This window comes from Cetorhinus maximus, chromosome 11 (assembly GCF_964194155.1).
Source record: "Cetorhinus maximus chromosome 11, sCetMax3.hap1.1, whole genome shotgun sequence".
Classification (NCBI taxonomy): domain Eukaryota; kingdom Metazoa; phylum Chordata; class Chondrichthyes; order Lamniformes; family Cetorhinidae; genus Cetorhinus; species Cetorhinus maximus.
In genome coordinates this window covers 38,873,511-38,897,905 of record NC_135889.1, presented here as the reverse complement: position 1 = coordinate 38,897,905, position 24,395 = coordinate 38,873,511, and the positions used below count along the sequence as shown (strand labels likewise).

Sequence of the window (24,395 nt, the reverse complement as noted above, 5' to 3'; positions counted from 1 at the left end):
TCTTTTAAAACCCTAGGATGAAAGCCATCAGGTCCAGGAGACTTGTCAACCTTTAGTTCTAATACTTTTCCCAGTACCTTTTTCCTAGTGATTGTTTTAAGTTCCTCCCTCCCTTTTACCTATTGATGATTTCAACTATTTTTGATATGTTTTTTGTGTCTTCTACAGTGAAGACATGCAAAATACCTGTTCAATGCATCTGCCATTTCCTTGTTTCCCATTATTAATTCTCCAGTCTCACCCTCTAAAGGGCCAACACTCACTTCAGTTACTCTTTTCCTCTTTAAATACTCATGAAACCTCTTACTATCTATCTGTTCTTATATTTCTAGCTAGTTTACTCTCATACTTTAATTTCTCTCTCGTTTTTTTTGTTATTCTTTGCTGATTTCTAAAATTTGTCCAATCTTCTAACCTACCCCTAAACTTCACAGTATTGTACACTTTTTCTTATAATTTGATACTATCTTTAACTTTCTTAGTTAGCTACAGATGGTGCATCCTTCTCCTAGGGTCTTTCTTTCTCAATGAAATATACCTTTGCTGAAAGTAATGGAATATTTCCTTAAATGTCTGTCATTGTTTCTCTACTGTCCTACCATTTAACCTATTTTCCAAGTTCACTTTTACAACTCTGTTCTCATTTCCTTGTATTTGCCTTTATTTAAGTTTAAGATACTAGTCCTAGACCCACACTTTTTACCCATCTCTCCTTCAAACTGAATGTGAAATTCAAGCATATTATGATCACTACTACCTAGAGGCTCCTTTAGCATAAGGTCATTAATTAAACCTGCACGTTACTAGGTCTAGAACAGGCTACTCTCTGGTTGGCTCTGGAACATGCTACTCTAAGAAATTGGCCGGCAGCTCTAGCAGTCCAAGCAGTGCCAGAACTAAGTAGTGGGCGCCGCTGGGACGGCAAGCATCTCCACGGAAAAGAGAAGATGGACGCCGGAGCCAGGTAAGTCGGGGCTTTTTGGGTGGGGAGAATTGGGCAGTCGAGGGTGGGGAGGTGTGGGGGGGCGGCAAGGGGGCAGGTTTCGGAGGTCAGGCAGTAGGCATAAAGGGTGCCTCCGCATGCTTTGCCCCCTCCTTTACATAATTTTATTTTCAAAACAGCTAGCCCAATCCCGCCTGCCTGCCTACGCCAACCATTTTATGGCATGGGCAGTGTGAAATACAGGTCAACTGGCTTGGTAACAAGCTCAATTGCCCTTATTATTTATTTTAAAATGGCAGGTGGACTGCCTATTTTAGCGCCCATGCACCCATCATATTATGGTGTGAGCAGGAAGGTGATGAGCTTGTCACCCCTTGTATTTTATGTGCCCCCCCCCCCCCAATCCCCTGGAAACACACCCAGTAGGGGGCCATAAAATCCAACCCAATGAGTACTTTGTATTGGTATTTACTGAGTAAAGAGGATGCTGACAAAATATTGCTAAAAGTGGGGATGATGGATGTAATGGATGGGAAGGATGCCCTGGAAAGGCTGGCTAAGCTTAGAGTGAATAAGTCACCTGGTCTAGATGGTTTTCATCCTAGGTTGATGAATGAAGTGGGAGTGGAGATAGTGGAAGGGCTTGCCATAATCTTCCAATCTTCCCTAGATACAGGGGAGGTGCCAAAGGAATGGAAAGTGACAAATGTGACACCCTTATTCAGGAAAGGGTATCACGATATTCTTCGTGATGACAGGTCGGTCAGCTTAACATCAGCAGTGGGTAAGATTTTAGGAACAATAAGGGAAAGAAACCAAATGACCAGAACTGTTTTCCTATAAACCCTTCTATAGATCTTAACAGTGCAGTCTTAGTCATTATCATATTATCATGAATATTTTAACTTTTTTCTGATTTCTTCAACCTCGCTCAAAAAGAACAGGAATATGTCATTTGTTCTGTCAATCATGCTTGTCCATTATGTTACCCTGATAGCTCTATCTTCATCAATTCCATTTTCTTGCTTTTTCCAGATCCCTTTAATACCTTTACTTCTCAAGCACATTTTCACAACCATTTGTATGGAGATTATTTTTTCAAGATTCACTTAACTGCTGTAGTTTTAATTTAAGAACAAGTCCTCTTGTTCATGCCTTCTCCTTTAGAACAAAGAACAAAGAAAAGTACAACACAGGAACAGGACCTTCGGCCCTCCAAACCTGCGCCAATCACATTGCCCATCAACTAAAACATTTTGCACTTCCGGGGTCCGTATCCCTCTATTCCCATCCTATTCATGTATTTGTCAAGCTGCCTCTTAAACACCACTATCGTACCTGCTTCCACCACCTCCTCTGGCAGCGAATTCCAGACACTCACTACCCTCTGCGTTAAAAAACTTGCCCCGCACATCTCCTTTATAGTTTTCTCCTCTCACCTTAAATCTATGTCCCCTAGTATTTGACTCTTCCACCCTGGGAAAAAGCTTCTGACTACCTGCTCTGTCCATGCCACTCATAATTTTGTAAACTTCTATCAAGTTGCCCCTCAATCTCCGTCGCTCCAGTGAGAACAATCCGAGTTTCTCCAACCTCTCCTCATAGCTAATAACATCCAGACCAGGCAGCATCCTGGTAAACCTTCTCTGCACCCTCTCCAACGCCTCCATATCCTTCTGGTAACGTGGTGACCAGAATTGCACGCAATATTCCAAGTGTAGCCTAACCAAGGTTCTATACAGCTGCAGCATGACTTCCCAGCTTTTATACTCAATACCCCTGCCGATGAAGGCAAGCATGCCATATGCCTTCCTGACTATCTTATCCACCTGCGTTGCCACTTTCAGTGACCTGTGGACCTGTACTTGGATCCCTCTGCCCGTCGATGCACTTAGGGGTTCTGCCATTTACTGTATAATTCCTACCTGTATTAGACCTTCCAAAATGCATTACCTCGCATTTGTCCGGATTAAACTTCATCTGCCATTTCTCCGCCCAAGTCTCCAACCGATCTATATCCCATTGTATCCTTTGACAATCCTCTTCACTATCTGCAACTCCTCCAACCTTAGTGTCGTCTGCAAACTTACTAATTAGCCCAGTTACATTTTCCTCCAAATCATTTATGTATTCTACAAACAGCAAAGGTCCCAGCACTGATCCCTGCGGAACACCACTAGTCACAGCTCTCCATTCAGAAAAGCACCCTTCCACTGCTACCCTCTGTCTTCTATGACCAAGCCAATTCTGTATCCATCCTGCCAGCTCACCTCTGATCCCGTGCGACTTTACCTTCTGTACCAGTCTGCCATGAGGGACCTTGTCAAAGGCCTTACTGAAATCCATGCATATAACATCCACTGCCCTTCCACCGTCGATCATCTTTGTCACTTCCTCGAAAAACTCGATCAAGTTAGTGAGACACGACCTCCCCTTCACAAAACCATGCTGCCTCTCACTAATACGCCCATTTGCTTCCAAATGGTAGTAAATCCTGTCACGAAGAATCTTCTCCAATAAATTCCCTACCACTGACGTAAGGCTCACCGGCCTGTAATTTCCCGGATTATCCCTGCTACCCTTCTTAAATAATGGAACAACATTGGCCAGTCTCCAGTCCTCTGGGACCTCACCCGTAGCCAGTGAGGATACAAAGATTTCTGTCAAGGCCCCAGCAATCTTCTCCCTTGCCTCCCTCAGCACTCTGGGGTAGATCCCTTCTGGCCCTGGGGACTTATCCACCTTAATATTCTTCAAGTCGCCTAACACCTCTTCTTTTTTGATCTCAACATGATCCAGGCTATCTATACACTCTTCCCTAGACAAATCGACCGCTAAGTCCTTCTCTTTGGTGAATACTGATGACTACGCTCTTGCTTTTTACATATGTATAAAAGGCCTTGGGATTTTCCTTAATCCTGGTTGCCAGTGACTTTTCATGACCCCTTTTAGCCCTCCTGAATCCTTGCTTAAGTTTCTTCCTACTTTCTTTGTATTCTCCACGGGCTTCATCTGTTCCCAGCCTTCTAGCCCTTACGAATGCTTCCCTTTTCTTTTTGACTAATCTCACAATATCTTTCGTTATCCAAGGTTCCTGAAACTTGCCATGCTTATCCTTCATCCCAGCAGGAACATGCCGGTCCTGAATTCTTATCAACTGACGTTTGAAAACCCCCCCACATGTCAGTTGTTGATTTGCCCTCAAACATCCGCCTCCAGTCTAGATTCCTCAGTTCCTGCCTAATATTGTTATAATTAGCCTTCCCCCAATTAAGCACCTTAACCCAAGGACTCCTGTTATCCTTATCCACCAGTACCTTGAAACTTACTGAATTATGGTCACTTTTCCCAAAATGCTCTCCTACTGAAACTTCGACCACCTGGCCGGGTTCATTCCCTAATACCAGGTCCAGTATTGCCCCTTCCCTAGTTGGACTATCTACATATTGTCTCAGGAAGCCCTCCTGGATGCACCTTACTAATTGGTACTTACTGCACCATCCAAACCCCTAGCACTAAGTGATTCCCAGTCAATATAGGGAAAGTTAAAATCACCCACCACAACAACCCTATTGCTTTTACATCTTTCCAAAATCTGCCTACATAACTGTTCCTCAATCTCCCGCCGGCAATTGGGAGGCCCATAGTAAATCCCCAACATTGTGACTGCACCCTTCCTATTCCGGAGCTCTACCCATATTGCCCCGCTGCATGAGCCCAACGAGGTGTCCTCCTGTCTTACAGCTGTGATATTCCCCTTAACCAGCAGTGCAACTCCCCCACCTCGTCTACATCCCTCTCTATCCTGCCTGAAACATCTAAATCCTGGAACGTTTACCTGCCAATCCTGTCCATCCTTCAACCAAGTCTCTGTAATAGCAATAACATCATAGTCCCAAGTGCTAATGCAAGCTCTAAGCTCATCTGCCTTGCCTGTTATACTTCTCGCATTGAAACAAATGCATTTCAGACCCCCAGTCCCACTGTGTTCAGTAATTTCTCCCTGCCTGCCCTTCCTCTTAGTCCTACTAGCCATATTCACTGGTTCCCAGTCCTTTATTTCACCTGCTGACCTATTGCTCTGGTTCCCACCCCCCTGCCATACTAGTTTAAACCCTCCCGAGTGACACTAGCAAACCTCGCAGCCAGGATATTGGTGCCCCTCCAGTTTAGATGCAACCCGTCCTTCTTCTACAGGTCCCACCTGCCCCGGAAGAGATCCCAATGATCCAGATATCGGAAACCCTCCCTCCTACACCATCTGTTTAGCCACGTGTTCAGCTGCACTATCTTCCTATTTCTAGAATTGGCTGAAGACTGGCATCTGTGATGCTGGGGACCTCTGGAGGATGCCAAGATGGATCATCCACTCAACACTCCTAGCTGAAGATTGCAGCAAATGCTTCAGCCTTATCTTTTGCACTGATGTGATGGGCTCCTCCATCATTGAGGATGGGGATATTTGTGGAGCCTCCTCCTCTAGTGAGCTGTTTAATTGTCCACCACCACTCACGACTGGATGTGGCAGGACTGCAGAGCTTAGATCTGATCTGTTGGTTGTGGGATCGCTTGGCCCTGTCTATCACTTGCTGCTTTTGCTGTTTGGCACACAAGTAGTCCTATGTTATAGCTTCACCAGGTTGAGACCACGTTTTTAGGCACGTCTGGTGTTGCTCCTCGCATGCCCTCCTGCCCTCTTCATTGAACCAGGGTTGATCCCCTGGCTTGATGGTAATGGTAGAGTGGGGGATATGCTGAGGCACAAGGTTACAGATTATGTTCGAGTACAATTCTGCTGCTGCTGATGGCCCACAGCGTCTCATGGATGCCCAATCTTGAGTTGCTAGATCTGTTTAAAATCTATCCCAGTTAGCACGGTGGTAGTGCCACACAACACAATGGAGGGTATCCTCAATGTGAAGGCGGGACTTCGTCTCCACCACGACAGTGCAGTGGTCACTCCTACCAATACTGTCACGGACAGTTGCATCTGCGACAGGCAGGTTGGTGAGGATGAGGTCAAATGTGTTTCTCCCTCTTGTTGGTTCCCTCACCACCTGATGCACACCCAGTCTAGCAGCTGTCATTTAGGACTCGGCCAACTCGGTCAGTAGTGGTGCTACCGAGCCACTCTTGGTGATGAACACTGAAGTCCCCCACCCAGAGTGCATTCTGCACCCTTGCCACCCTCAGTGCTTCCTCCAAGCAGAGGAGTACTGATTCATCAACTATATGAATCATTCCTTAGCTATCTAACCTTTTATTAGTTTAAAACACCTCATTCAGATCATCTCAATCTCCTAATCTATTTGTTTACTTTACAATGTCTAATGCTAGTTTTTTTTTAAAAGACAATACAAACTTCAAGAGTCAGCCATGTAGATTTGCCATAAGGTATGTTGGAAAGGCCATTAAAAGGTGTTACATATTAGGTGGGTGGAGGATTCACACCAACTCAGAGTTCATTACAATATTCTAACGATCTTTCTTCTCATTCAATTTCAGGTAACAAAGTCTGCGCTTAAATACCTTACCAAGACACTCATTCTATTGAAAGTCAGTTCTGCTAGAGGAAACCAAGGTAGTCCTCAATGAACCTGCATGCATCATGACTCATTATTTATCCCTTCGAAGTAACAGCCCAAGCACATCCTGTGGGGTTAATACAGAGCGCTAGCAGGAATGCATCAGGTGGACATACAGCATAATTCTAGGGATTTGGACTTTATGCTTAAATTGCTGTCCAAAATGGCTGGGGTTCCACACCAGAATGGGACATAGCACAGAGCATGTACCTAGGGGAGGGGGGATGTGAGAATGTGAGGGATGAGAGCTAGAGGGCCTAATATTGAACAACACAACTGGGATGAAGCTCCAGAAAACTGAGAATTTTTGGCCTCAACAAGCTTCAGGATCACCTAGACACAACAATGAGGCAAGACTTCTAACTCGTATCATTAGGTCTGTTGTCAAAGAAATTAGTCTTCATGTTGGGTGATTGCCAGCAGCAAGATCGTGGCAGGAATTTGGATTGGTGGTGGTGCCATCTCTCAGGGTGATAAGACATCAGATGTTCCTGCCAGGCCGCTACAATAACTGCAGGTGACAGTAAGCATTCAGGGCAGGCTGTCACATAGTTGTGGAATTAGTGCAGTTTGTACGTCTGGACTCAGGTGCAGGGACAAGAGGGTCACCTCTCATGCACACAAAGCACACAGCCAGCTTGCACATTTCTGAGCTTATAAATATAATGCGTTGGTAGCGGGAGTTGGGAAATCTCCTGGCTCGGCCTGCTTCGGGAGAAATTACAAGTTTTGTTCCAGGGAGGGACGGGTGCATGCTGGTGTTGGCATAATGGTGTATGCATTATGAGGCTTGGTTGAGAGTCCAGGCTCCCATTAGTTTGTTGTAACTGGAGCACACTAGGGAAAACATTACTTGATTGACAGCTTTTTACTCTTAGATCTATGTTTTCAATGGTGCAATGTTCACTTACACATTATAAAGAGGTGTCAAACGCTTATAGTTTCTAATATCGATACTTTAAAGGTCTGGTTGATTGAAACTTTTATAGGATTGTGGTTAAGAGCAATTTTTTAAAAAAAGTTATGAAAGGCTGTTTTTTGGAAGCTTTTCCACACATGTCATAGTTATTGTAGGGTTCAATGATTCTGTATAGGGTGTATACTGAGTGAATGGCAATGGAAGCTGGAGTTGGCATGAGGGGGCATGGAGGTTACGAAGGCCATTGGGGAGAGTTGAAGGGCATGAGTTAGCATGGAGGGTATGACAGGGCATGGGTTGGTATGGAGGGTATGAGAAGCCATTGGGTGGGTGGGTGGAGGAGCATGGGTTGGCATGGGTAAGGCCTTTTGAAGTTATATTTCAAAAGGTTCCCAGATCCAGACTATGGTTCATGACTCCTCTGAGGGGCCATGAACCACAAGTCCTTGAGAAGTTGGCTCGACTCCACGAAAATTGTTGGGGGTGGACTAGGAGATGCCTACCCCTGCAATGGAGCCAGCCAGGTCAGGGATGCAGTGTGTGGGCTTGCCGCCCACACCGTTCTCCCATGCTGGTGAAAACTGGGGGTGTCAGGAATGGGGGCTGGAATCCTGGAATAGGGTTCCGTCCACTGTTTTTAAAAGTCTGCTGAGTATGCCCAACTCCGTGAAACTCCAGCCCATTGTAACAGCAGGTTTGAGACCATATGCTTTACACTTTGCACTAAAGGGGAACACCACGGAAGCAAACAAACTCAAACATGAAATGTTTGGCTATTAAAAATCTGGTTAACCTAAAGTTGTTGTATGTACAGACTGTGTTCTTAGAAAGCTTAGGAAACATGTTTCGTTCAGAGGCAGAAACTAGAAAATCTGTGATTGACAAGGATGATTTAATACAAGGCAGGTGAAAGCTTAAAAGAACATAAGGAATAGAAGGAGTAGACCATACGGCCCATCAACCCTGCTCCGCCATTCAAAATGATCATGGCTGATCTTGGGCTTCAACTCCATTTTCCTGCCCGCTCCCCATATCCTTTCATTTCCTATGCAAGAGCTTATTTAACAACCTTCAAAGTCAGTATCGGGTTTTCTTCCACAACCTCTTCAGGCTGCTCCTGCTCCCCTTAGTAGTTTCCTTGCTGCTCTATAAGGCTGCAACAATGCCTCTTTGCAGAGTAAAGTCGTCCAGCATACAGTAGACCCCAACATTATTATAATGTTCTACCTTATCCAATCTACAGTCTTAAATGGACAAAATTACTTCATAAAAGGGTAAAAGCACAAAACCAAAATAAGTTTGTTATTTACCTCATATTGACAACTTCTAGCAGTGTGAAGTTGCAACTCTGGTACAGAGCTATCATTCTCAGGTCTTGCTCTGTGTAGTTTGGCAAAGAGCACAGTGGAAGATGGTACACTGAAATTAAAACAGTCATATTAGAATTCAATACAGAAAACCAACTTACCTAAAAATAAATTCAGTGCCAACTTTATCCACTGTTAAGAACCAATGCTTCATTTTTAGAGAAATTTAAAAGTCCCTTTGGCCCATTAGACACCATTCCCATTTATGAATTTTCAAATCACTGGAGCCAATATAGGAGAAATATTAGAGCTTCCTGCACAGGAAGTGTGGATCTCTGTGTGCACTTTCAAATAGAAATGGAATCTGATGAGGGGAAAGAATCAATTAGAAAAATGGATAATAGAATCTGAAAAATGAACAGAAAATGCTGGAAACACTCCAGCAGATCTAGCAGTATTCTATGGAGGTGAGTTAGGAGGCGGAACCTGGAATGAAATCAGGAAACGGCACTTTAGGTAGGCCAGCCAATGCACTCCTGCCTCCAAGAGATCTTGTCAGTTATCTGCCTAGCAGCAGGGGTAGCCAATAGGCCAATTGGGTGAGGCATGCTGACACTGCTGGGATCTTCCTGACGGCAGCCAGGTCCCCAACAGAGAACAGAGCCTGGAACTGAACTAGAGGCGGTCTGCTGGTGGAAGGCCGGGGGCAGAAGGACATCGAGTCCTCATCTCCATTACCACAGCACAGACCTGCTAGAATGCAGGTGAGTTGGATCCCCCTCCTGACAGCTATGGCCATGAGGGTATTCTTTGCTTTTCACAATGTGATAGAGAGGAACTCCATTTTGCACATCACAGCAGGCCCTCTGATTTGGCCTCTCACTTCAATGGCCCACCCGGTCCTGAATTGAATTTGGTCCCTGGAGGCGGCGCCTTAATTGGTTGCGTGTGGGAAGATCGCGAGGGATGTCTCACTGTGGCCACTTCCTGCTTTCAGATTTGGAATTGAGTCTCAAATCAGGTTTGTGATCCAATGGGAAAATCCAGCCCAAGGTTCGATCATCTTTCATCCGAAATATAAAACTTCTTTAAAAGTGATGAAGCATTGCTTCTTGCATGCAAGTGAAAGAACATCTTTTAAACCAGTGTTGTCCAACATGCTCGCCATTTGTCATGTGTGGCGGTTTGATGTTGTTCATGAATACAGCTACATAATATGGAGCTATGTTAAAGTTGCAGTGGTGGGTATATGTATGGGTGTCACTTGCTAAAGCGTTATTTGACGTCTGTGCCTAATTGAGCAGGGTGGAATCAGCCACATCGTTGTTAGACAGGAGTCACATATTGGTCACATCATGACCACGTTTATCAGAATATAGCTCAGTTGTCAGGTTTCTAGTGACCTGGAAGCTGAAGGACCACTTGCTCAATGAAACAAGAAAAATAGTCTGCCATCTGTTACTTTCTCTTAAATGACAATCTGTGAAGCACTGTGAAAGCAGGGCCAGCCTTTGGAGGGAGAGCAGTCTGACTGCTCTAGAGACTTGCTTGGGGAATCTAATGATACAGGGGATGCTAACTCAAGAATTTTGGTTTAGTTTAGGTGGTAGTTGGCAGTTTTCTCAAAACAGTTGAGGTGAGTGAGCAACTGAGGGCACTGAATGACTGCCAATGAGGGTTGAATGTGCAATTTTAGCAAGTTAGGTGGTGCAGCAAGATCCAAATGTATTCAGCCTTCATCTTAATAAATGTATTAAAATGAGTAACTAAAAGGAACAGAGCGACACTGACACAAAAAGGAGAGATTACATCAAGTTGGTCATGAGCTAAAGGTATATTAAATGTCCCGACACTGTGTTTGGAAATGGTAGGTGACTGAGAAAGCAAGGAGAGTCAAAAGCGCTGAAACCAATACATAGAAATTCTTCAATTCTATTCCTGCCCTCAGTCTCGTAATGTATCAATTCTGATAAAAAAGAGATAATTTACAATTGAAGAAATTTAGTTTTTTCGAAATAAACTGGAGCACAATGTCAGAAACAGAACGCTTCAGATAACAGATTGTCATCACAATTTGACTGTATACAGCAGGACTACTTTGCCGAACAGTTAGCTTGCAAAACCCTTTTCGAAGCTGTTATCCTGGCTCTGGCTGAGAGTGTATCGGTCTGGATTGTTGATGGTTTAAAACCAAAAAACATTTTCAAAAGATTGTGCATTTGTTTTATTAACATTGTATACATTTTGTATCATGTGGCGAACACAGTGACCTGGTCACCACAAGCTTGATGAGCATCAAAATTCTATTGGACAACACTGTTTTAAACATGCTTCAGTTGAATGTCAATACTAGTATTTAGCTGAACAACATAGCCATTTGTGGGAAGTGACTTTCTCAGACAAAATTGTTTCACCAACCCCTCTCACCCTGAAACATAAGTAGAACTCAGGGTTGGCAGGCTAGCAAACTCCCACTTCCGACACTTTCAGTCCCAATTAGGCCCAAATGGTTTGCCCATACTTTCCATTTTACAGGCTGATAAGGTCAACAAATGCCAAATTCCTACTGCATCAGTCATCTTCATTAACTCAAAACAACTCCACTCCACCCTCTTAGTTGGCGAAAAAAATCTATAGATGCACCATGTAAAGTGCTTTACACCCCTTCATTCTGTAATACTGTCGATAAAATCAAATTTGAAATGGTTTGAAGGTCAGCAACAGGAAATCATACACTAATTGTGTGCTTTTGTTCCAGTGTATTAAATAATGGTAATATTTTTAGAAAACAATCAAATGTAATTGCAGTTAACATATACACTGCTTTTATATTTTAAAACCTGTATCAGGCAAAAATTGATATTGCCAGGCAGAAGGTTTTGCATCTACGAGACAAATTTCTTTTCAAAACTTGAAAGGGTTTTTAATGTATATTTAGGATTTTGTAATAATATACTTGTAATGCTATATAGTAATGTAGGTAAAAAAAATCCGGCATTAATCATTAGTTATACAATTTCAGAGAAATGATTCATCAGTGTAAACAAAATCTCACCTGTGATTAGCTCGTGTTGAGTTTAAGATTGCTAATGTACTAATATTCATGTTGTTACCTGACACACATTCCCACAGCTCCAGCCTAGCATTTACATTCTATCTCCTCACTGCCCACAACTCCTCCAAGGCTCTCCTGTTTTAACAGCCATGGATATCACTGCTTCCTCCCAGCCCTACTAAGGGCTGGGCCTTCCTTATTCCCTTCCAGCTGAGGCCCCCAACTTCTCTCTCTCTCACTTGTACATGTTGCAGTCAACTCTGGGAACACCACCAGGCTTGCTTATAGCTCCAGAGCAAATGCATTAGCAACTGCAAGAGAATCCAGCCTGCCTAAGGTAGAGGTGGAACTAAAGCCAGCCCCTTGGTCTTATGCAGCCACTTTGTTTTTCCCCTGAATCAGACCTCAGATTCCTGATTTTTACTCCGGTGGCTCAACACTTCCCAATCTCTTCCAATCTGAGCCCCTGTTCTGATCTTCCTTCCCTCCCACCCCGATGCCCTATTTTGTACCCAGGCAGAGGTAACAAGATAATTTCCGCAGAAGTCAGAGTCCATCTAGCTCCAAGTCACCTTGAGTAGTGAGGAGACAAAAAGAATACAAAAATAAGAGAAACAAAAGGTGAGAGGAAGGAAAGGAAACCTGACTTTTCTAAACTTTACATATGAAAACCTTAAGATTAAGCTTTAAAATAGTCTTAAGTCGAGCTGTTTATAAAGTAATACTGGCCTTGTTGTTACAACAAAATCTTCATGCGACCATGGTACATGAAACCTGTACACGTCCTCTGTCTTCCCTGTCAGATTAGAAAGAGCTTTATGTAACCAACACATTTAAAAAACAAACATCTTCATCAACCAAAACATATGGCAACAATAACCAATTTGAAGATGTTACATGGTAAAATAACTATATCTTAAAAATGGCAAAAACTATTCAGACTTGAAAGTGGGCAGCTCCAAGATTTGTTAATCATCTGCTCCTCAAGTCATTAATTCAGATTAAATGTTTGTTTAAGGAAGTCATGAATGAACATCAGTGGGGACTCAAACAACCAAAGGTTCTCTGCTGTCCCCTCATGAACAACAATGGCTCTGTTGTATGGTCTTGCTTCCTTCCCAGTTTCAGTAGGCCCACTTATGTTTTTTGCTGTTTTGTCAGGACTCTCACTTTGCTGCAAAATGAGGGTAATAAGCATGGTAAATAGAGCTGATGTTGAAAGAAAGTGGCCTATCTTCCTTGTCTTAAATTATAAAAGAAGCTTAATTGACACCTGAGCATGACTGCAGATGGGAAAACAAAGGAATCCTGATCTTGGAAGATCATAAATTCTCACCCACAAGGTGCCATTCAGATAATAAGTAGCAAGCCACAGCTAAACACCTTGGGCCAGGAACAAGGGAAAAAAAATCAACCTGCCTACACTCACATCTACGTCGCAAGTCCCATAGTTAGAGGCCTAGGACAGAGGTCGGCAACATGCAGCTCCCCGGGGTCTAATGTGCTGCTCCCAACCAACACATCTTTCAAATGTTGACTGCAATATGTTTTCAGAAAATTCTTCCCCCAGTGTGCTCCCAATGCAGAAACATGGAAAAGGACCCTTAGCTATCTGAAAATTCTTATCTTTCGAATGCTACCTGCGCTATCGCCCACCATCCAATCATGTATGCAGGCTAGCACATTAATCAATAAACTTTCACTCTGACTCAGTTCGCCTAAATTGGCGCATTCTGATTGGTCGCCATAATTTGAACCTGACTGATTGGTATTAATGGTAAGTGTTCCGCGATTGGGTAGATGTACAAATAGGGTATTGATTAGTCAATTTTAACAGAGTGCTCTTGATGCTGTGCTGGTGAAAACGTGCAGGCAGGTACTTTAATCAATAAAAGCGCGCACTCACTCTGGTTCTGGTGCTGAGGCTTTGTTGGTGAGCACTTACATCATGTGCAGGCAGGCAATAAATCATTGAAAGAACAAACTTACTCTGGCCCTTGTTTTGAGGTTGCTTTGGAAATGGCTGCGAAGAGGAGAAGAGTTGAAGAGAAAAATCAGGGATTTTAAGATGAATGGATTGATTCATCCACATTCATCCCAAATTCAGCTGGCCTCCCTGTGTGTCCCATTTATAATGAGAAATTCACTAACAAGAAGAAATCAAATCTTGAGAGGCAATTCACTAAAAAAGCTCACTGCCTTAGCCAAAAGTTATCCTGCTGTAGAAGTTTGAAAGAAGGCCGAGAAATATAGGAACATCCTTGCTATGTATGTGGAATCACCAAGTAGCTCAACGACTGCTAGTTCTGTGGCAGCTCAAGAGACTGAAACAAGGATAGCCAGTCACAGATGGTGAATATATAAAGGAATGTTTTATCAAAGTCTCAGTGATTTAAAAACCAAAATGAAATTGTTCAAAAATTGAAGACATGCCTTTATTTGTGAAGACTGTGAGGGACAGAACAGTGAAAATGGCAACAGATATCACCAGCCACAGGGTTGAGGGTATAAATTCAGCTCCAGGGTGTGCAAGTATCTTCAAGTAATAATTTCATAAAAAGCAAATTGAGAAGCAAACTGAAGGATGAAAGTTCAGTCTTGCTTGGAAATGAAAATGAAAGCATACTGTCCAAATATCAAATGACTCTCCAAAGAAATCTAGCAGCAAAAATCACATTAAAGTAAGAGTGTTTTTTTCACTTAAGGGAGGAGTTATGTTAATTAAATAGCTTGTTTTGTTGTTTTAAACTTTTATTAACAATGTACATGAGGGAGCATCATTCAAATTAGCAACTACTTGTAAAAATTGTTACAAGGTTGTCGATAATCAAATATCCTCTTTCATTGATATTAAAACAAGTTTGTTTACAAGGGTGAGTGAAATGGTGTTGCATAAAAATCTACAAATGTGTCTGCCTTTTTTTTTGTTATTATTGGAGCTTGAGTAACAGCATTGTGGCTCTTAAGATTACTGCATTTTTGACTAATGGCCCTTCTTGTCATTAAGGTTGTAGACCCTTGGCCCACGAGATGGTCTCTTGTTCAGCCTCTTGCTTAAAGTATGATGTGTAATTTGGGACAAAGGGAAGATAATGTGCACAATCTGAACAAGAACTGAACTGTTATAATTAAAAGTCACAATAAAATCAAACTTTACAATGAAGACAAATAAAATTAAGCAAAATTGATGCAAAATACTGCAGATGCTGGAAATCTGAAATAAAAACAGAAAATGCTGGAAGTACCAAGCATGTCAGGCAGCAACTGTGAAGAGAAACAGAGTTAACGTTTCAGATCGATGGCCTTGAAGGGTCATAATCTCCATTAATGCATTCCTAAATAGTGCAAAATCACTATAAATATCTCATCCATTCTTTTCTTACTCTAGATTTTACTATTCCAATGCTCCCCTAGTCATCCTCCATTTTCCACCCTCCATAATGATGAGGTAATTCAAAACTCTGATGCCCATATCCTAACTCACACTAAGTTCTGTTCACCCAGCACCCCTTACTCACTTCTTACTTTGGCTCCTGGTCTGGCAAGGCCTCAATTAAAAAATTTTCATCCTTGTTTTCAAATCCCTCCATGGCCTCACCCCTCTCTAACGCTGTAATCTCCTCCAGCCTTTCAATGCTGTGGGATATCTGCACTCCTCCAATTCTGGCCTCTTGCACATCCCTCAATTTTAATTGCTCCACCATGGGTGACTGTTCCAATAGCTGTTAAGGTCCTAAACTCTGGGATTCCTTCCTAAACCTTTCCACTCCTCTTTCTCTCTTTCCTCCTTTAAATTACTCCTTAATTCTCTCTGACCAAATCTTTCATCATCAGACCTAGTGCTCCAGGTTTGGTATCCTTTACAAGGTAAAGGCAGTATATAAATGCATGTTACTTTTATAAGCCATCAAAATATTTAGGATAACGCACAAGTTATCAGTGTCATTCTTAACAACAAAATACAAAAAAATTGAATATTCTAAAAGTAACAAAAACAATGCTTATTGTGTGGATGAATTACGATGTACTGCTATGGATAAATACAGAAAAACAAAAAATTATTGAGTCATGCAAACTGCAGCAAAAAAGGTCTTTAAGTGAATTTGGTCTTTATTTGCTCTTCAACAGAAGCTAAAATCTCATTTCCCTATCCCATATCATTATATATTCTTGCTTTTCAAATGATGCTATAATCCCTGCCTAAATAGCCAATTGTGGTAAAGAATTCTATTTTCTAAAAGCCCTCTGTATGAAAATATTCTTTCTACACAATAATCCTTAGTTAATACCTCCTCTTTACAAATTTGCTAATGATGGGAAGCAATTTTTCACCATTTACCTTTTTAACTTTCATAATTTTGACAACCACCACTGTATCCCCTTTAACCATCTATGCTCCAATCAAAAATCCTCAATTTCTCAAACCTTCTTCATAACTAACTTCTCACTCCTCTGGCATTAATTCTAGTGGATCTTTATTGCACCTTTGTTGTGGTTTCAATATTCTTCCGGTAGCCTGTAGGACAGTGCTTCCCAAACTTTTTCCCCCTGTGACCCCACTTTAATGCTTGAAATTTGGTGCTACCCCAGACTTAAGAAAGAGTTTTTGAGGAGGGGGCCAATGGTTTTGTCTACAACAATTTTGAAGACTCTGATGAGGCCTGTGAAATTATCCTTAACCGTATTCGATGGATATTGGATGGCAGGCTTCAAGAAGAGCTGGCAACCTTCAGACCAAAAAAATGATTCTATGCCAAACCGATTTTTACACTAAGGTGCATCATTGAGAACTGCCAAGAGTATCAAGCCCCGCCCGGTCACTGTAGTGTTAGGGTGTTCGGGACTGTAAGGGTTAATGCGGGACTGGGGAAACAGTACCACCCACATTACGATGTAGAGAGTCACATGGGAGTAGCAGAGTGTATTAGTGAGTCTGGTAGAAGCCACCATGAAGATAGTACGTAGTCAGGACCGTATCCTATATATATGCATATAGTTACATGTTATTAATAAACAGTTATTGCTCAACCATACAAGCCTCTAGACCTCTTTACGAGACAACATACAACCTTATAAAATGGTGGCAGCAGCTGAAGGACCCCAAAATCCCTAAGAATGAAGAAGTAAAGAAACTGCAGTCTGATCTGAGAGAAGTGTGCCTAACTTGAAGACCTTGAATACACAGCTGAAGATCACCTAAGAAGCTCCCTTATAGACATGAAGGCTGAAGGGCAGAAGAAAGATCCACTGTGCAGCATAAGAGGACTCCAACAGAGCACATGGAGGTCCACTGCGAGACGCAATTGAAAGCAGAGTCAAAGCACCTAGCCGGATAGCAACAGGTTGAGCAAACTACAACAAAAAACAGCTGAAATAAGCTTTTAAATTCAGTGCAATAATCAGGCAGCACTAGCAGATTGATTGTTCTAACAAGTGTGGTTTGAAGATCGCTGCACCCCGGATCCAGAGTCAGCCCACACACGAGTGGAAAAAAAAATTTTTCCTTTTAAAGAGAAGGCTGAGCAAAATAAAAATCAGCTTTAATTCGATTCTCCAAGCTTAGGAAAGCAACTAGCTGGCTGAAATCAGCCTGTAAAATCGGTGTAATAATCAGGTAGCACTAGCTACCTGATTATTTAACGAGTGCAACTTGAAGAACGCTGCAGCATGGATCCAGAGTTCGCGACCCCATGTGAACAAAAGGAGAAAAAAATGTTTGAAAAATAAGTCAGAGCAAAAAAATCTGCTTCAGTTTGATTCTCCAAGCTCCGGAAAGCAACTAGCTGGCCAAAATGATTCATTCAAAAGATTTTCTACAGAATCACTGAAGTTTAAACCGGCTCTGTAACCGCAATGCGAGACTGCCAAATCTCAAAGTGCAAGAAGAGAAAAAAAAAATTACTGCATCGCCATTTAAGAAAAAATTAAAGCTGTATTCCCCTGTGCTGAGAACAGCCATGGATGGTAAATCAACACTGCCAGAATAATTAAGGAAGATAAAAGGTGCAAAATTGGGCATTATGATTTTTAAGATATATGATAGCATCAGTCTTGAACAAGAAAACAGAGGCGGAACAAATGGATACACTACTATATTCAGTAGGTCCAATAGCCAACAATATAATTGCCAGTCAAGGAATAAATTAATCATCCAATAACTTTGAAGAGGTCATGAAGTCCTTTGATACCTACTTTAAACTAAGAAGCAATAAAATTTTGGGGTGAGCAAAATTAACAAGAGTGTCCAAAAGCCCGGGGAACCATAGACTCCTTCATAAATGAGTTATACAAATTTGGCTGAAGGCTGTGTAGGAGTAGGAGCTCATAAGAGACCGAATAGTAGTCGGAATAGACAATGTCACTCTTTCGGACATACTCCTATCTAAAGACGATCAGACTTTGGAAAAAGCCATCCGCATCGTCAATCAGAAGTCTGCCTGCGAAACTGATCCATTTTGTACGGTGAAGTTAAACCATGGTAAAGAGCAACCCCAAGAGTCCAGCTCTTAACGCAACAAAAAGACAATAAGACTACAGGGCAAGGAAAGCAATACCTAAGCAAAACATAATATGTTGACAGACTACGTCAGCGCTCTGGCACTAAAAGGTCTCACAGGCACAAGCTGTGTCCAGCAATCACCATACAGTGCTCTCATTGTAACTACCTGGGACACTCTGAGAAGAGGCGCAAGTCCAAAAAGTCCAAAAATTCAATTCGGAATTGTCCTCACTCTTTGCAGAAGCAGTTATTCCAGCTCCTTTGCAGATGGCAGAAAATGCTCTTCTTCGGTCAGGCCAGCCAAACTTCCAGATTAGCACCAACTTAATTAAAACAGAAGATATAGAGGAGAAGGAGCAGCAGCAGAAGGTTGGCCCGAGCTTCAGAGTCAAACAGTTGCTGTCACAGGACCAGGAAAAACTACAACAACAAAGCTGGAGCTTCGAGCTCACAGCACAACAGGAAGTTGATCCTGCAGAAGGAGAGAAGCGACTGACTCACCAAGACAAAACTCAGCGAGACATAAGCGCACATGAAGAAACAAAATGCAGCATTAGAAGCCAAACTGCAGGCTGAGCTCAAGGATGAGGAACATACAAACTTAAGGGAAGTAAACCACTTCCAGGAAGAACATGGCAGACCCCACTATAAAAGAAAACCTGAGCCCACTCTATTAGCGAATGGAGCGAACATTCCCTCCAGAAGGAGAGGGCTTAGCCCATGGTATCCGATCAAGGAAGACAGATTGTCAACAAGGGAAAACACAACACTAAGGAGCTCAAGAAGTGAACCAGATGTTGACACCTGAGTACATAAACACCAAGTACTACAACTTTAACTCCAGACCAACAAAATCAGCCCAAAGCAGTTGAGGCTACCTCTCCTCCAAACTTGAAAAGAACGAGATCTGGAAAAGTCGTAAAGCCTCCAGGCCATCTGATTCTGTAACGTCAGAGACTTGGGAGGGAGGTGTAGTATTAGGGATTAGGGTGTTCAGGACTATAAGGGTTAATGTGAGACCGGGGAAACAGTACCACCCACATAATGTAGGAATAGTAGAGTGTCATCGTGAGTCTGGTAGAAGTCAGCATGAAGATAGAACCTAGTCAGGACTGTATCCTATATATATATATATATATATATATATGTATATAGCCATGTGTTATTAATAAACAATTATTGTTCAACCATACAAGCCTCTAGGCCTCTTCTTGAGACAACATACAACCTTACAACAGCCATCAGCTTTATAAACTCCACCAAGGCTTTTGACAGCCTACACTGACCTTCACGCTGGAAAATTCTCTCTTCATATGGCATCCCATCAAGGATGCTTTCAGCTATTGAGAAGATCTATGAGAATTCCAGGTGCTGTGTCAAAACAGAGGATGGTTGCAGTGACTGGTTCCATGTGCTGTGTGGTGCCAGACAAGGTTGCATCCTTTCTCCTACTCTTTGTTGTCGCCATTGACTGGGCATTTAGGAATCAACTAAGGGCAATCTTGGATTGAAATGGATCAGGGATGTTCAGCTTACAGACTTGGACTTTGGTGATGACATTGCTGCCCTATCAGACAGCATAGCAAGGTTGCAACAGCTGATCAACTCAATTAGCAATCAGGCTTAGAGAGTGGGGATCATCATAAATGCCAAGAAAACAAAAAATGATGACACGAGACCACCAACAACCAACATATGAAACTGTCAATTAAAACAATGTTGACATCATACAGGACTTCACCTAGCTGGGCAGTCCATTAATATCCAGGGAGCCATTACTATCCAGGCAGCCACAGACAAAGAGCTCAAAGTGACTATCAACTGCACTGAAACGCCCCTCCTATGAAATTTCCCTGGCAGAAGACTATGAAGGGAAACCTTACCAAGTACAAGCAACAGTAAAAAGAAATACTTTGCATGTAAGTCTAGTGTCAAGTTCACCACATTTTATAATGGTATGTAATACATAGTTCCTCTGCATTTACAGTAACATTCAAGAGTTCCCTTATAAAATAAACATCCTTTTTCCAGTACCTCATGTTCTGCACAATATTCCAAACCATACAAAAACTTTTTGGAGAATAGTTAATTTCTCAAGCACTGCAATTCAAAGCTTGCAAAGAAGACAATGAATCCTTGATGGATATATAATCTCTGGGCACACCTGTGCACTTAGAATGCCTCCTGAGGTGAAATGATGCCTGAGTGCCAAGTGAAGTTCAACGATTTACAAGACGCACACTGATACAACTTACTTTAGAATGATAGCTTACCATGGATGAACTGGCATTGACTCCTTACATGGATTTTAAAAGCCTGGTATATCTAAATGGGAGAGAGACAAATATGAGGATTGAGAAAGCTATTTGATCACTCGCTGAAATAAGTCTCCATGCTGCACAATTCTCACTGTAATACAGCGCAATACCTGGTTAAAGTCTTGAAGCTGTATCTTATGCACTAGACCCGTAGAGTTTATAACAATTCTGTTGGTAGAGGCACCTACATGGAAGGAATGCAGTTAGTTTCTCATAGCAGTTTATGAGTACAGTTAATTAAGTTTGCTGCAATAAACATAATAGAGGAGGAAAAAGAAAATCATGTACCCAAAGACAGGACATTTGTTACTGGGGTGGACATCATTCTGGACTTTGCTGTCAAGAATTCACAGTCTATACTGAACTGTAAAAGAATTTGCAACAGGAAAGTTATAGAATTTAATAATCATTAACTTAATGTTTAGAAATTACATTCTGTTTACACTTTTACCTCCTTGTATTCATCACAAAAACATTCGCAAATGATTCTCAAAGGGCATATATGTGTATCAGTATCACAAGCAATAAAAGGTTAAAGGCTCCAGTTAAAATCACAGCCTCAAATGACATTCCAAATTTGACTCCTTTGGGTGATATAATATTATTAGCCAAATGATGCTATAGGGCAGGAAGCAGTAGGATGATTAAGTTTCTCAGATACACATTTTCTATTGCGTGATTGAAAACTACAGCAGGGGAAGAGGTGGCAGTTGGAGTGCCTACGGGTGACAAAATGATGGATGGCAAAATTAACAGAAGAATATCTCATTATAAGTAATAGATACATTCCTGGAAGCCACTACGTTAATCGAAACTATATATATTGAAACAATTTTTCCCATTTAAATGTAATATCAGGAGATGCATTCCTAACCCAATATGCAACATAAACATGAAATACACCCTATTTATGAGTGAAAAATAAACAAAACACAATGTAAATAAATCTACATTCCCAGTGATAAGGGAAAGAACCAATTAGACCGGTTTTGTTTTTCCTGATTACTCTATAATGAGCCAGGGTCACGACCTGTTCACAGTGAGCAGGCTCCGAGACAGGCACCAGTTACATCCCTGGGGTTGAGCACAGTATGAAAACAGTGTATCTACTGTCAACAAGTCTCCCGGTCATGGGCACTTGTCCCATTACTGGCCAACTTCTTGGCCTTGACCCTCTTCTTTACCATCATATTCGAGGCCATTGAGCGCTTCAGCGAGCACCGGGGGATCCAGAATGTGGTAGTGGCGATTCAGATCGGAGCCATCAGGCTCCTAGTCAACCTCCTGGGGCTCTGCTTTCCAAGTTAGAGATGCATGAGATGTGCGAGTGAGAGCACTGCTGCCATTGAACATGCAGAGCCCCAGGAGGATGATGCTGAAAGTCAACCACAACATGCACATCGAGTGTGCCCAGTTTGGCTCGCAGTCTATCTTCCCTCAATCTGACAGCAAGTGAGCATCCAGAGGAAAAAAACAATGGCGCAATTCAAAGAGTGAGGGGGAGGGGGAAGACCTAAGCCAAAAGTTTCAGAGAATGGGGAAACAGCCCTTTCATTGTTTCGCCCAGGCCGTAATAATGCAGATGGTTACAAAAAACATTTTTGCACCAGGTTCCCAACTACCTAACAAAGAGGTGCATACTACATACAATGAAAAAATGAGTGGTAATTTGTTAACTACTTAGCAACAAAACTACATTATTTGAAACTACATAGAACGGAGTATGGATGTATATTCTTTGAACTTAAAATTGTAATTATTCTCCTACTCATGGTACAACAAAGTGGAAACTTAACCCTTCAGCTTTGATGTGAAGCACTTCTGTTTATATACTTATATAATATGTACATAAAAGCACAAGATGGTTCACCTTTGCAATATGACGATAAAAAAAAATCTCAGTTTAAGGTCAGGCTCTTTGACATATATGAATTTCCAGAGATCTTACATAAACAGAGATGAAAGACTGTTTTTGGAAACAACTATAAAAATTACTGAATAATTAGGGAATTTGCTCTACAACTTTTATTCTTGAAACAAAATACATAGATCAAAGTAAGGATAACGAAACTGAAAAAATTATAAAGCAGTGCATGGAACTATCATACCATCAGTCAACTGCTGTCCTCAAGCAGCATAAAGGCAACTGCCATTTGGGGACAGATTTAGTTACTTTTGTTAAGAACAGCTGACAACTCCGACATGATCCAATACATGCCTCAATAATGTGAAGTCTCATGAATTAGATACACACACACACAGACTTTCAGCAAAATTCCACATCAAAAACTTTACAACACATTGCACCTTTCAATTTTTGGATGCAATATTTTCTTCCTTACAGGAGCAACACAAATAATTCATGAAATATCTGACAATTCTGCTGCTGAAGTCTTGTGGGTTTATTGCTTTCTCTTTGGAACTCATGACCTGTAGACTCTGGAAAGTACTTTTTACATTAACAGTTTGTGATCCCAGTTATTTCTCTTTCTGCTCAAACAAATAAAATTGCCAAAAGATATCTTGACACATTTTACACAAAATTAAATATTCAAGTTTCATTTAAAGATGAACCCAACGGCTCAGAAGATTTATCCAGTGAGTAGCTGATCCATAAAACAAGGAATTTTTAGGTGAGTCTGTGGTGAGGCAGTGATAGAAACAATACACCTGACCCTAGTACCCAATTTAAGCAAAGGCAATGGAACCAAGGCAGGTTGATTGAGCTCAAACAAAGATCGACCATGATTTAGCTGAATGGTGGAACTGGCTCAAGGGCTGAATGGCCTACTCCTGTTCCTATGAAAATTTGTCAGATTTCCTGCTCCAGTAACTCTTGCTGAAGGTGTGCGCAAGCTGGCATTGGGCAAAGACAGAATTGAGTCTTATCATGATGCTCCACACAATTTAATAGTTGGATGACATTCACTGCCTAGGCTCACACGTGAATAACAGTTACTAAGGTGAGGTACTTACAGATAATCAGTGCTAATGGGCTCCCTGCTTGCATGTAATTCTATGAATTGACAAGCACTACGGTATAGCCATACAAAAGACATCAATTTGAGGCCAGTACCTGCTGAAAGTAATAGAGCCAGCAGTCTAAGATATACAGCAAGCCCCACAGCACATGCTAAACTAAGGAAAGCATTGCACAGCAGTGTTCAAATGTTTGTCAGGTTTTAAAGAAAGCCATCACTGAACAGGATAGGTGATGCTCTACTAGCAACGAAAGGGTTAAAAATTACTTTTAAAAGTCCTAGTTGATCCAGCAGTTATACTGCAGTTGGTAGAAAGCCGATTCAGTGTGAGATACCTTTATATCTGAGTTATACTAGAGAGACAAGATTCAATGAGGAGACTTCATTATGGTATACAAAGTATTAAATGGCTTAGAGGGGGTAAAAGCAGAATATTACTTCAATGTCGAACAAGCTAGCAGGGTCAGAGGACAGAAATTTAAAATACTGAAACAAATTTTTCAAACAGTCATTAGAAAGAATTAGCTTCTGTTTAAGAGAAATGTCTGGAATAATCTTCCAGGCATGATGACAGAAGCTAAATATTATGAGCTTTCAAAATGCAGTTGGTACATTTCATAGATTTCTTATAATCTGCCAAGAACTTTGTTTTAAGCAAGTGGGAAGCAATCGTTCCTGAACCATTTTCCCTCCCCCAGATAATCTGGATAAAACTACTAGCAGAGGCGGAATCTGAACTCTGATCTATTAATTTTGTGTTCAACTCTCCAGTGTCATATTTAGGGCTT

The 24,395-nt window shown here is 41.7% G+C and overlaps 1 protein-coding gene across 2 annotated transcripts in view; it reads right to left on the bottom strand.

The window, feature by feature from the left end:
- Nucleotides 1–24,395, bottom strand: part of pgap1 (post-GPI attachment to proteins inositol deacylase 1) — a 165,696-nt gene that overhangs the window by 69,848 nt on the left and 71,453 nt on the right. For both annotated transcript variants that reach the window (XR_013577940.1, XM_078551836.1), the window contains exons 14-18: nt 20,915–20,990; nt 20,737–20,810; nt 20,582–20,633; nt 12,539–12,605; nt 8,758–8,866 (exon numbers count right to left, since the gene is read on the bottom strand). Coding sequence is in view for 1 of the 2 variants with exons in the window: in XM_078551836.1 (XP_078407962.1) it covers nt 8,758–8,866; nt 12,539–12,605; nt 20,582–20,633; nt 20,737–20,810; nt 20,915–20,990 (378 nt within the window). In the remaining variant the exon portion in view is untranslated. The remainder of the gene's footprint in view (nt 1–8,757; nt 8,867–12,538; nt 12,606–20,581; nt 20,634–20,736; nt 20,811–20,914; nt 20,991–24,395) is intronic.